The sequence below is a fragment of the Taurulus bubalis genome (genome assembly GCF_910589615.1).
Source record: "Taurulus bubalis genome assembly, chromosome: 18".
In the NCBI taxonomy this organism is placed as follows: domain Eukaryota; kingdom Metazoa; phylum Chordata; class Actinopteri; order Perciformes; family Cottidae; genus Taurulus; species Taurulus bubalis.
In genome coordinates this window covers 18,328,598-18,340,918 of record NC_136606.1, presented here as the reverse complement: position 1 = coordinate 18,340,918, position 12,321 = coordinate 18,328,598, and the positions used below count along the sequence as shown (strand labels likewise).

The 12,321-nt window shown below is 42.8% G+C and overlaps 2 protein-coding genes across 2 annotated transcripts in view; one reads left to right on the top strand and one right to left on the bottom strand.

The window, feature by feature from the left end:
- The window catches only part of sspo (SCO-spondin), a gene marked incomplete at both ends in the record, with an annotated part of 77,845 nt that extends 74,273 nt beyond the window's left edge, over window positions 1–3,572 (bottom strand). The window contains 5 exons of the mRNA XM_079234466.1: window positions 128–351; window positions 456–626; window positions 1,737–1,819; window positions 2,397–2,606; window positions 3,520–3,572. Of these exons, the coding sequence (XP_079090592.1) occupies window positions 128–351; window positions 456–626; window positions 1,737–1,819; window positions 2,397–2,606; window positions 3,520–3,572 (741 nt within the window). The remainder of the gene's footprint in view (window positions 1–127; window positions 352–455; window positions 627–1,736; window positions 1,820–2,396; window positions 2,607–3,519) is intronic.
- Window positions 3,573–7,276: 3,704 nt separating this feature from the next.
- aoc1 (amine oxidase copper containing 1) lies at window positions 7,277–11,564 on the top strand (the record flags this gene model as incomplete). Its single annotated transcript, XM_079234644.1, has 4 exons — window positions 7,277–8,813; window positions 9,753–10,041; window positions 10,676–10,808; window positions 11,295–11,564. The coding sequence occupies 4 exons, from the start codon at window positions 7,277–7,279 to the stop codon at window positions 11,562–11,564; spliced, it is 2,229 nt and encodes a 742-aa protein (XP_079090770.1).
- Between the last annotated feature and the right edge of the window lie 757 nt (window positions 11,565–12,321).

Here is a 12,321-nt window from a genome sequence, read left to right as displayed (position 1 = left end):
ACATTTCCGTCACTGCCTTCCACCAAACCACAGGCCAGACATGTTTTTCACTGGCACCCAGGTAAGCTCCTCGATGTCCCTCCCAGAGCATGCCACTGATTATACTGCTTCACCACGTATTGCACACCTTGCTGCAGTCTCCTCTCCCGTCACAGACCGTACTGATGTAGACTGCCCAGGTGCCATCAGTGGATGAGGCCAGCAGGTAAGTGCAGCTGCCCTGGAAGTGGAAGTGCTTCCTGTCAAAGGTGCGGTAGTGGGCTCCTCCCCAGGACATGCAGGTGGCCGAGCTCTGAGGCGCCCGGACGCTACCCAGCAGACCACCGCGCACCAGAGGGGAGGACTGGGAGTCTGTAGGGGAGAGTGTGTGTTATTTATGTGATGATACAAGCAGTGAGCAGCTGCTTCATAAGCATGGTGGGTATAGGTCCAGTATGTGCATGGTGCTCTCTGACCAGGAAGAAGAGTGTAGGAGCAGGACAAGCAGGTCCGGTCGGAGGCGTTCCTCCAGCTCAGCCCCCACAGGCTGCTGCAGCACTGCTCCATGGGCATGAGAGAGGAGTTATGAACTCCAGGGAACTCCTCACAGCTCCATGTAGAGTAACACTGGCCACGCACACCCACACCTGGGGGGAAGAGGACAGAGGGAAGAAGTAAACGGAGAGTGAAAAGGGTTAGAACGAAGGAAAATGCTCCCTGTCTTTAGATATTTTAAATAAATGAGACATACCGAGAGATGTTTTTATATATATTCAGAGTAGCTATCTGAAAAATTTGAGAATCTTGAAAGACACCAATGAAAAATCATCGTGAGGCTGTTTTTATTCTAGTTTGGTTCATTTAAAGCTGTTATATTGAAGCGTATACCTTTGCACAAGTGAATAAAGAAGCATGATGCGACAATTATTGTGGGGGATGCATATCCGCTCTCCATCGCCCATCCAACCTGCCTCAGAGTCTCTCATCTGCCCTAATTCCACACATTTCCTGCCAGGTTGTCAATGTTACTTCATGCCAGAAACTACTCAAATCGGAACCTGAACCTGAACCTGAATCCAGTGTGCGAAATACCCAGTGACAATCGGGTCAATCGCCCTCAATTGCTACTTGTTAGTCGTCGTCTGGTCTCCAAGAAGAGGAGAGACAATGTCGTGCTTTAATCCAGGTTCTCACAAAAGGGATTGGATCAAATCTGTCCAAAGGGCATGAAGACAGGCAACCCGCTGAGGGTCTAGCTGGCGGAAAAATCATCTCTCGCACTCACTATTCATATTTGTGAATAAATGTTTTGCAGTAGGAATAATGAAAACTGTTAGTAAGCTTTTCATACATTTTAGTTGTAATTGCAAGTGACAAATAATTATGATTTTAGAGTCCCTTCCTTCAAAACAAATGTGTTTGCATTTGAGGCTTTCAGGGGGCCTCAAGTGTCAATCAAGGAATCTCAGACCGCTCAGGACCCCCATAATTCACACACTGCCTGTACCTGTACCTGTACTTTATGATTGTACGACTGCCTGTACCTAAACTTTTACCTGTACCTGTACCATACCTGTACCTAAACTTTTACATGCAGTTGCACCTGTACCTGTACCTCTATCTTGCGTGATTAATTAATAATAAATAGTGATTTGTGTCTTGATTTGTGTACCATACTATCAACGCTATACCTCTGTACCTCTATCTTGCAAGATCTAATAACATAATATAGTGATGTGTGTCTTTCTGGTCCTCACCCTCAGAGCAGCGTGGTCCGCCCCAGCCCTCACAGCATGGCCTCACTGTCTTGTTCACCATCTGGTTCTCCATCTCTGGGGGTCTGAAGACACATCAGGTTGGACATGGCAATATACACACAATACTGCGTCCCATTTCCTTCACATTCTCCAGCTGTTGTAGAACAAAAGCGTGACTATGGTCCAGCACACCATACCTACAACATGTTACCCCTTAAAGCAGCGGTCAACAAGGTCCTGTTTCTAAGTGGCTCGCTAAACGTTCACTGAATTTGTACCTAAATTCAGTAACAAAAAGTTACTTTATAAACTTGTTAAAATGTATATTTAAAGCCAATTCACAGACAGAGAAGCTTTAAGGCAAGTTCATTGATTACAGTTGTACCTTCAAAAGTACAACATGCACTTTGAAGAAAACAAGTCACATGACCACCCATCACCACCGCCTTACCAACCAACAGGAGTCACTGTTGGAGCGACATGAATGTCATCTTTGCAAATATGTTACGATTTTTATTTTCATCTGATCAACACCAGCAAAGCTGCCATCATGCTGAAGAGAAAACCCTTTTGACGAGCTGAGAACAGAGTGATCCAGTTTACTTTTCAAACATTTAGAGACAAAGACGCGAGCCAACAGCCACTCATCTCTTTACTTACTTGTACAAAAAACAGGAGGCCTTCGGCCCCTGTTGTTTGTAGTACAGAGCGATGCCGTCGTCGCCCCCGTGCTTGGAGCGCATCCGGTCCACATCGACCCTCCAGGCCTGGGTGTTGTACTGGTACACCTCAGAGCAGCTCACCTCCAGCTGCAGGCGCGGGGACAGGACTCGCTCCACTCTCTCCTCCACTGTGTGCTCACACCAGTGTCTGGAGCATGTAACAAAGATCTGAAATATTTCCTTTTCATGTGTGCTGTTGTGATTAAAGGCACTGGCATGATGCTTAATTCAAGGGCCTAAAATATGGGGTTAAGAAGGATTCTGCTCTCTACTAACATAAGGATCCGCAGCTAGTAAAAAGGCTATTACAAAGAGATGGCACACAATAGAACCGCCATCACAAGATGGATGGAACTGTTAACCCACAGAATAAGAGCTCAAGTGGGAGAAATGGACGATGTTTACACGTCAACAATAGAACAAGATGAGAAACACCTGAATGTTTCTCAGGATTTGTCATGTTTTTGAGAGAACAGAGCAAACCAGACCCTTTTTGTTGTAGTGATTATTGTTTGTTTTTCATTTCTGTATATATGTTTTCTGTTTGCAATGAAAAGGCAAAAAGAAAAGTGTAAAATATATTTTTTTAAAGGATCCTCATTGTAAAAACACATACCAAGACAGCAACAGATAAAGTCCCATACCCAATGCGTTGATTGATAGTTCAATCGTAATTGGTTAAAAACAGTTTATGAAAGAAGATTTTGGCATTAGTATTAAGATATCCCCAGTAAGCGTTCTTATGTAATGTCATGGCATCCAACATATAAGTTCAGCACTGATACACAGAAAGCAATTCAAGTGGAATTCCTCTTTTCTATAATGTGTTTTTGAGAGAATAATACAAATTAAAATAAAGTTAGCACAACAATAATGTCTAATTTGCTGCAACTTGCTCATTACTTGCTTATGAATTTACTAACCAGGGTTATTGTGTTGTTTCAGTGGTTTAGTGTGATTTGTACAGTATGCATTTAGACAGTAAATCTTGATCATAACTCAGTCTTTATACTCTTTTACACTGTCTACAAAATGAGCTTAATCCATCTTTGACTGCTCACCCCATTCCCATCACTGTCTGCAGTCCAAGCAGAGTCAGTAGTAGAGTCCACATGGTCCTCTCCTGGATGTTTGTGCTTAAAGTTCCTACAAAAAAAGGTTAGTTTTTTTTATTGCCAAAATAAAATCAACTTAATTGGCAGCCGAAGGAATTCCTCTTGACATTTAACGATAAAGGTCAGGCAGGAAGGTCTACAGCCCAATAAGTGGAATCGAAACATCAATGTGACGATTGATTTGAATGTGTTGTTGTGTGTCATTGTGAGTGATAAAAAGAAATCCCAGCATCCAGCTACAAACGGTAAACTTACCTTTGAACTGCTTTTGGGAAATCTTTGCCATAAAAAAATCCGTAGCTTGTGAATCAATATTTATGCGTCCTTTCTTTCTGTCATTATTCGTCTGTGTGGTTCTGTCCAACAGTATGTCATACACGCCTTAGTGATAGTTTGCCTTATGGGGGGAGCGGAGCCCCAGATGCAGGCTTTTAAATGCGGGGGTGAGTCGGGGGCATCTGAACCTGCTGCCATTGGATATAAGTGGCAAGGTCACAGCTGGGAGGGCGGGCATTGGCCAATGCCCGTTTGACGGACACGTCCACTGACCTCGCCCCCGTCAACCTTTACAGGACGTTGGAGGTGATGAAGCCTCGGCCACAGAATAAAGAGATGTTTGTCAGAGCCTAATCCTGTAAAGAGAGGAGTTTCGGGAAGGATGATGGGGGCATTTATTCAATGAAGCGTGTCAACAGACATGGGGAATGAAGGCTTTTAGACTCACCAATATCCCGAGTCTGACCTCCTGACCCTGGAGCGGGGAGGCTCAAACACAGCTGTCACCACAGTAGACCTAAGCGTCACAAGGGTTGGCTTTCACGGTATAACAGCGTGTGGTAATTGACTTCCCAGGAAACTCTTCATCTCAGCCTTGGATACACTACGTTTCTGATAGAGATAGCAATGGGCTGTGTCACTTTGCTGGTTCACCGCTTCGTCATCACTTGTGGGAAGAAGGCTGAGAGGCAGCGTTGCCAGATGTAGGATACTTATCCTATTTGTACGATCATTTTGCCCTCTGTACGATCAATAATGGCAAAAATGCCAAGCTGTATGATAGTTTGACAATTTTGTGACGCTTATAATTCTGAGCTGGTTTTGGTTTGTCTAATTTTGATTTATTAAAATTCAAACATCATACCATCATGCCGATGATGTTCAGCGTGGGCTATGATTTCAATGGATGTGACTCATGAGCGAGAGCCCAGTTATTTGTTAAACTAGCTTATCTTATGGACTTTAATTTTGTATTAGTAGGCTACTACAAAAACTGGCGGACTGATGGATTTATACCAACACGACATAGCTACGTTAGCTTGCTTTTAAAAAAGGTGTGTGGATGAAAGACAGGCAGATTGGAGGAACAGGTGAATAACACGCTTATGTGCAGATGACAATAAACTAGATTTAGAGTCTACAGCTTCAATAGAGGCACAGTGGGGCTTTGTGCTAAAGCTAACATTAGCATTTCATCATATGCTCACAGTGACAATGCTAATTTTCAGCAGGTATAATGTTTTCCATGTTTACCATTATAGTTGAACATTTGCTAATTAGCACTTTTTGAGGGAAAGCATTTCAAACTTTGAAGTGAAATCTATGAGTCATGCTCTCAAATTTCACCAAAATCCATGATAATCCATTGACACCAAAGAAGCCTAATATACTAAATAAAAAGAATATTCAGTTGCATGGAGAGGAAAACTAAATTGACAAAAGAAACAGTTTTTATGCACCACATAGTTGGAGCAAACTCCCATAAAATGTCAGATCTGCTCCAACTCTTAGCAGATCTCATTAATTTAAATCAGTGCTGAGCTCAGTCTCTGACCTTGTGTTACATTGTGGCTTTTCTGTCTGATGTAAAGCGTAAAGCACTTTGTATTGCCTCATTGTTAAAAGGTGCTGTACAAATAACCCTGCCTGGCCTTATGTGTCTGTTATTTCAATTTCATCATGTTTACAACCCGCTGTTGACCAATCAGCTTCCATCGCTGCGAAGTAGGTGGTTAAATATAAGCCAGAGTCCATTCACTCGTGTTGTACGGGACTGATCAACCCTATTTTACAAATTGCTTGAAGCAGGAGGACAAATACAGGTACAGTAGTTTGGTGGTCTTTTTCTTGTTTCCCTTATTTAGAAGTGCAAGTGTTTCTCAATGAAGCATGTTATCATGTATCACACCATCTGACTATAAAGCAATGAATCTCTGTCTGTCTGTCTGTCTGTCATCTGAAGCTTCACTTGACCTGGACTTCAAAGACTGACTTGGCAAAAAATAACTTGTGAGAGTCTCTGGGTTGAAGAGGCGAGAGGGATGTGTTAAATTACAGTAGATTATAAACTGTGAGACCCAGTGTTTTTATACAATGTGGTTTTACTGTAAAATATGCCTAAAAATATATACATGTTCCTGTTACCCAGATAGTCTTTGTCCATTCTGAGTAAAATACAGCCGTTTGAATCAAAGGAAAACGTTCATTGTGCTTTATTGCCATATTGCATTTTTCTTGAACTGGGAATGTTGGTATTGGGAGTAGTACAAGTAGGCCTAGTCAAAATGCTTTTTTCTGAAATTAAACTAGTAATACCGCACAGTAAAGGTTCTGCATTAAATGTTTTACTAAATGAAGGAGGTAAAAGGTGAGCTTTCAATTTTTTAAGGTAAATGTAGTATTACATGGACCACGTTTACATGTACCAAATACTCGTTTTTTTTGCACGTATTCCGAAAAAGACAATATACGTCCAAAGAACGATAGCGGCATTTTCCACGTGTCTTGATCCGAATATGCTTTATTCAGAATACGGTCTAATTCGGAATATCCAAACGGAATACAATATTTACATGAGCCATATCAAATTCGGAATATTGTCAGATTATGAATAATAGTGGAATACAAGTGTTTAACTCTGAAGAAGAAGTATACAGTAACTAATGTACAGTTCAGTTGCATATTTTAAAAGTGCTTTGGGGGCCTTTTGTAAGTTATTTCGGGGTAGAATAAGTTAGAATAGTAACATGATCGTTTTTTTTTTAATGTGGTGCCCTTTTAGTTTGGGGCCCCATACCCAGGTTGCCTACCTCATCTAACCTGAACCTATCGTAACCAGAGTCTATTCTACTGTTGTTTCTGACTTTGAGTATCCGGGACATGGGTGTGTGACTCTATTCTGTCATGGCAGGTGTATTGCTGAGAAAGTGCAGTGTTCAGCCCGTTCTCACACTGCACGACAATTACAAAATTACAAAAATGCACTCCATCTCTTAGGTGTGCAGGACAAACAGGAACAGCAGGAAGATCAACAGAGAGCAGAGAGAATGGCAATGATCAACATGGTCCTCTCTGCTCTGAGTGTCTTACTGATAAATACTGTTTGTGTTCCTGTGGAGAGGTAGAGGAATGACTGATTTAATAAAAGCAAATAGAGAAATAATTGTTTATCCAGCTGGGAAGAGAAGAAAGAAGGGCCAAGTGTTTCCTTGGGGTTCTGCAGGAGAGAGATGACTCTAGCTAGCTTTAATTCGTTTTGATTAATTTGGGTGAAAAATAATACAAATAAAGTAGTAGAAAACGGTAGTAGAAAAAGAAACAGAGTTCTTCTTTCTGAAACTACATAATTCTAAAAGATTGAAAATGAAGCGTGAATTCATTTGAAATATCCATTTAATAAATACTCTTTTCTCATTATATTCCAGCCATGAGAATAATCTGTCTACTGCAGCTTGTCTGCTTGGCTGCTTGTAGTGGCTCCAGAACGAGAGACTGGGCTCATCATGGTGCGCCCATGTTTGCCGACCTCACAGTACGCGAGATGAAAGCCGTCCGGGCGTACCTGCATGGTATCCCGGAGCTGGAGCTCACTGATACTCGTATGAAGACTTTGATGAAGAACAGCATCCTCCTGATGGAACTCCATCTGCCGAGGAAGCACGAAGCCCTGAGAGTTCTGGACCGTGGACAGGCCAAACCCCCTCGTCAAGCCCGTGTGATCATCCAGTTGGGGAACCAGACCAACCCCAACATCACCGAGTACATTGTCAGTCCTCTGCCGTCCCCAAACTCCCACGAAGTCAAGACGTTCAAAGGGGATAGGCCTATCCGCTTTGAGTCAAGGCCTATTACCTCTGCAGAGTATGAACATGTAACTGACATCCTCAGGAAGATCACACACAAAGCTCACAAGCTCCTGCTCGAGACCACGGGAGGGTTTTCTTTCACTAACTGCACTGACCGCTGCCTGACATACTCAGACATAGCCCCCCGTGGGCTGGGTCCAGGTGAGAGGAGAACCTGGATCATGTTGCAGAAGCTTGTGGAGGGTTATTTCATCCACCCAGTTGGATTTGAGGTGCTGATCAACCACCGGGACCTGGATCCAGAAAAGTGGACTGTCGAGAAGGTGTGGTACAACAGCATGTACTTTGACAGTGTTGAGGATCTGGTAGAAAAGTATGAATCAGGAGGTGTGGAGAAGGTCAAACTGCCTGAGCATGATAATAAGGACCTCTACTCCACTTTCATCCCTCGGGGTCAAAGCAGTACACCCACTAATATCCACGGGCCAAAGCTCGTTGAGCCTCAGGGGCATCGCTATTTTGTTGACCGCAACTTTGTCGAATACGCCGGATGGTCTTTCGCCTACCGAGTCCGCTCGTCAGCTGGGCTTCAAGTCTTTGACCTTCGTTTTAATGGAGAAAGGATTGCCTATGAGATCAGCCTCCAAGAAGCTATTGCCTTCTATTCTGGTGATACCCCCGCTGCCATGCAAACAAAGTACATTGACGCTGGCTGGGCAATGGGAAGCTCATCCTTTGAGCTGGCACCTGGAATCGACTGTCCAGAAATTGCCACCTTTGTTGACCTTTACCACTACTTTGACACGGACAAACCTGTGCACCACAAAAATGCGCTCTGCATTTTTGAGATGACCACTGCTATGCCTTTGAGAAGGCATTTCAATTCCAACTACAAAGGAGGATACAACTTCTACGGGGGGCTGGAAAACACTGTGCTGGTGCTGAGGACGACTTCCACGGTTTACAACTATGATTACATCTGGGACTTCGTCTTCTACCAGAATGGGGTGGTGGAGGTGAAGGTCAGCGCTACCGGATACATCCATGCCACTTTCTTTACACCTAATGGACTTCACTACGGAACCAAGGTGTACAACTATGTGCTGGGAAACCTGCACACACACCTCATCCATTATAAAGTGGACCTGGATATTGCTGGTGAGTATTATGGTACAATTACCTAATTTTCAACATCTGTACTTGTAAGAAAATGTAAGATTAGTGAAAATCCCAGCCCAGTTTCCGATGAATTATGGCTATATTGGATGATTCTGCGCAATTCATGTCAAGCATAGCATCTATCTATATAATGTGTCAGATTTAAACAGGAGACACATCCTGCCATGCCTTGAAATTACAATTTACTTTTAATATTAACTGTAACCACATCCTCTACTGGATGGTAGAGGATGTGGTTTAGTTAGCCAACCCTAATATACCATAACCATGATTTTATGGGCTATAACCACCATTGTCTTTACCATATCATAGTTACCATACGCAGATATTGTAGAAAGGGAGAACTTTATAAGTTTTGCCACTGATCATACGTAATCTTTTGGTGACAAACTAAATCTGTCATTTCGTAGAATCCGCTAATATTGCCGTTGTTGTTTGGCGATGGGATTGGGAAAACCCATCACACAAACTCTGTCCATGACATGGATGGATGAATGGGTTACAACTAAGTATACCTGCCGCTGTGGTCTTTAAAGAAAAGTGTTGACTTATTATTCCCTTTACACCAATCACAATAGATGCATGAACCCTGAAGGCTGTGAAATGAAATGAAAGAAAGTGCAGACATAAACTTTGTCTTTTATTGGTGCTGGTACAGATAAACTTGTTTTCTGGACTTTACCCTGTGATAAAGGAGACAGTCATGGCCTAGCGTAACCTATCAAGCCTGTGTGTCTTTTCTCTTGAAATGTGTCATTGTGGCTATCTCTGATCAGGGCTATATGCCATGAATAAATCAATCACTTAATCTATGAAGGAATACCTCTGATGCAAATGTGCTGCATAGTCTCTCAACAGACTGCTCATACCTTGACATCTAACTTCTCCTGATACATCTTTGCCTTCACTGTGATTCAGGTCGACAGAACAGCTTTGAGAGTATGGATCTGAAGTATGTCAACTTCACAAATCCCTGGAGCCCGGATCATTTTGTCGTCCAGTCCAAACTCCACCGGACAGAGCGCAAGACTGAGCGATCTGCCGCTTTCTCCTTTGGCAAAAAGTTCCCCCGCTATGTGCATTTTTACAACCCCAACGAGAAAAATAAATGGGGGAGCCAGAAGGGTTACCGTATTCAGTTTAACTCACATGGCCACAGTGTCCTTCCAAGAGGCTGGAGAGAGGAAAAAGGCATCAGTTGGTCAAGGTAACATATTTATTCTTATGTTAAAGGGTAAAATAGTAAAGCCTAATATGCCTTGTTTTATGGTTGCCACCATTCTGGATGTGCATCATCTTAAACACAGTTCAGTTATATTTGGTATGTTTGACCACATACACTAGATACATACACTAGAATTTAAGCTTTGTGCATTTCAGGATGGTTCACACACATTCATCTATTTGTAATGATTGACCCAATAGAGTGTGAGTGGGTCCATCTCTGAATTGCGAGTCTGGTTAGAAATCAGGTCAACGTAGATTTATGATTTGGGAGTCAACACGGGTGCAGCAAACAGTTCGTTTGACGCTTTATTGAATATCTTCGTTCAACTTTTGTCACCTATATTTCGTCACTGTTGGGCTATTCAAGTAAAGTGTTCGCACTTTATAAAGCAAAACTATGTTTCTTTGAAACGTACAAAAAGAAAGTTCTGAAATGTTCTAACGATCCTGAGCACCCAGTGGGTGATCACGATGTTGAATGCTAGAATAAGCAGACTGAACAGGAAAAAATAAACTTCTATTCAACAGAATTAGAACAGCAAAGGCTCACTTTGTCTGTCAGCTGTCATCATCATTATATCAAACTGATTGACTGGGGAACTGTCCCTCCGCAGGTATCCTCTGGCTGTGACCCGTCATAAAGATAGTGAAGCCACCAGCAGCAGCATTTTCACCCAGAATGACCCCTGGGAACCAGCTGTGTCTTTTGAGGACTACATCCGCAACAATGAAGACATCGTCAACCAGGTACAGAGGTGGAGTCCACAATGCACATACAAGCCAAGACTTTTGGGATTAGATTGTGTTCACAAAAAAACGAGTAAATAAAGACTGAACACTGTTAACGAGTACCGATAAGTGAGGAAAGCTGAGTATGATCACCACCTAGGTTCTATTTAATGTTTTTCTTTTTACTGATGATAAAAAATGGCCCACATAGTCTCTTTTTTACTGGTGCAAGAAGTCACAATTCACTAATGGTCAGCGTCCTCTGTGATGTTTCAAACTGACTCATTTCAGAGGTGGGGGTGTTTTTCTGAGAAGTTACGTCATTGGTTTCAGTTTACTCTTCTGAAAATAATCAGTTTATCAGTTCTGATCACTAAACCATCATGGTGACTCACCAGTGCTGACATTTTCTTCTGTTTGCACTTTTAAGTAGAAAAACCTCCCTATGATGTGTCCTATTCTAAAAAACAAAATGTAATGTGATGTTTGCTCTGCTGCGTGCAGGACCTGGTAGCCTGGGTGACGGTGGGATTCCTGCATGTGCCTCACTCAGAAGACATCCCCAACACGGCAACGCCCGGCAACGCGGTGGGCTTCTTCCTCCGGCCGTTCAACTTCTTCGACGAAGACCCTTCGGTGGCATCGAGAAGCACCGTCATTGTCCGTCCGGGAAAGGACGGCAAGCCCAAGGTCCAGAGATGGACGCCTGAGGTCGTAGGTCACTGTGTGACAGACAAGCCATTCTTGTACAATGGCACATATGCAGAAGTCTAAAGCTGTTTCGTTTCCTTTTTGGGGGGAGGGGGAGTTCCCAATTTTTTTTTAGCTCAAATATCATCTTCTCAGATTAAGTCAATGTGAAAACCTTATTTTTCTGTCTGTCATTCTGCTCATGACTAAAAATCATTTGTTTATGTTAAATTATTTAGCTGCTAACATTCTAAATAGCATAAATGCATTACACATCATATACATTTCAAGTTAATCCTAATGTTGATGTTAATGTGCCACACACAGTGGGAAGGGGAGGCGGAGGGTGTCATAAGGAAAGGGAAGGGGCTCCTCTAATCCCATGTTGGGTTTCCATGGCTGAGGTTTAGCAGCGGCGAGCATCCAGGATGCAGGATGCTCTGTATCCGCTCTGCTCGTGGTGAACGGCAGCTCCCTCAGCATGCTCCTTTTGCCCCCACGGTGGGAATGTTTTCCATGGAAAGACAACAGGCCTTACAGAGCAAACAGCCTGGATCCGGATCCTTCCCCGCAAACAGTCCAGGATACCATCAGGCTGCCCCGTCTCCCTTGGAAACCTAACTTTAACAACATACAATGTGTCACGATGTACAGAAAAATCAATAACAGCACATGTAACTGCTTTGTCCCTTATGTACACATGCCTGACATAGCAATGCCACTTTACACTTCTCCAGCCAAAGATTTCATCGAATAAATCAACCTGTTTTCATCCCATTGTGTGTTTTTGATTGAAACCGGTCCATAATAAACAATGATTAATAAACTATGTAAGACCCCA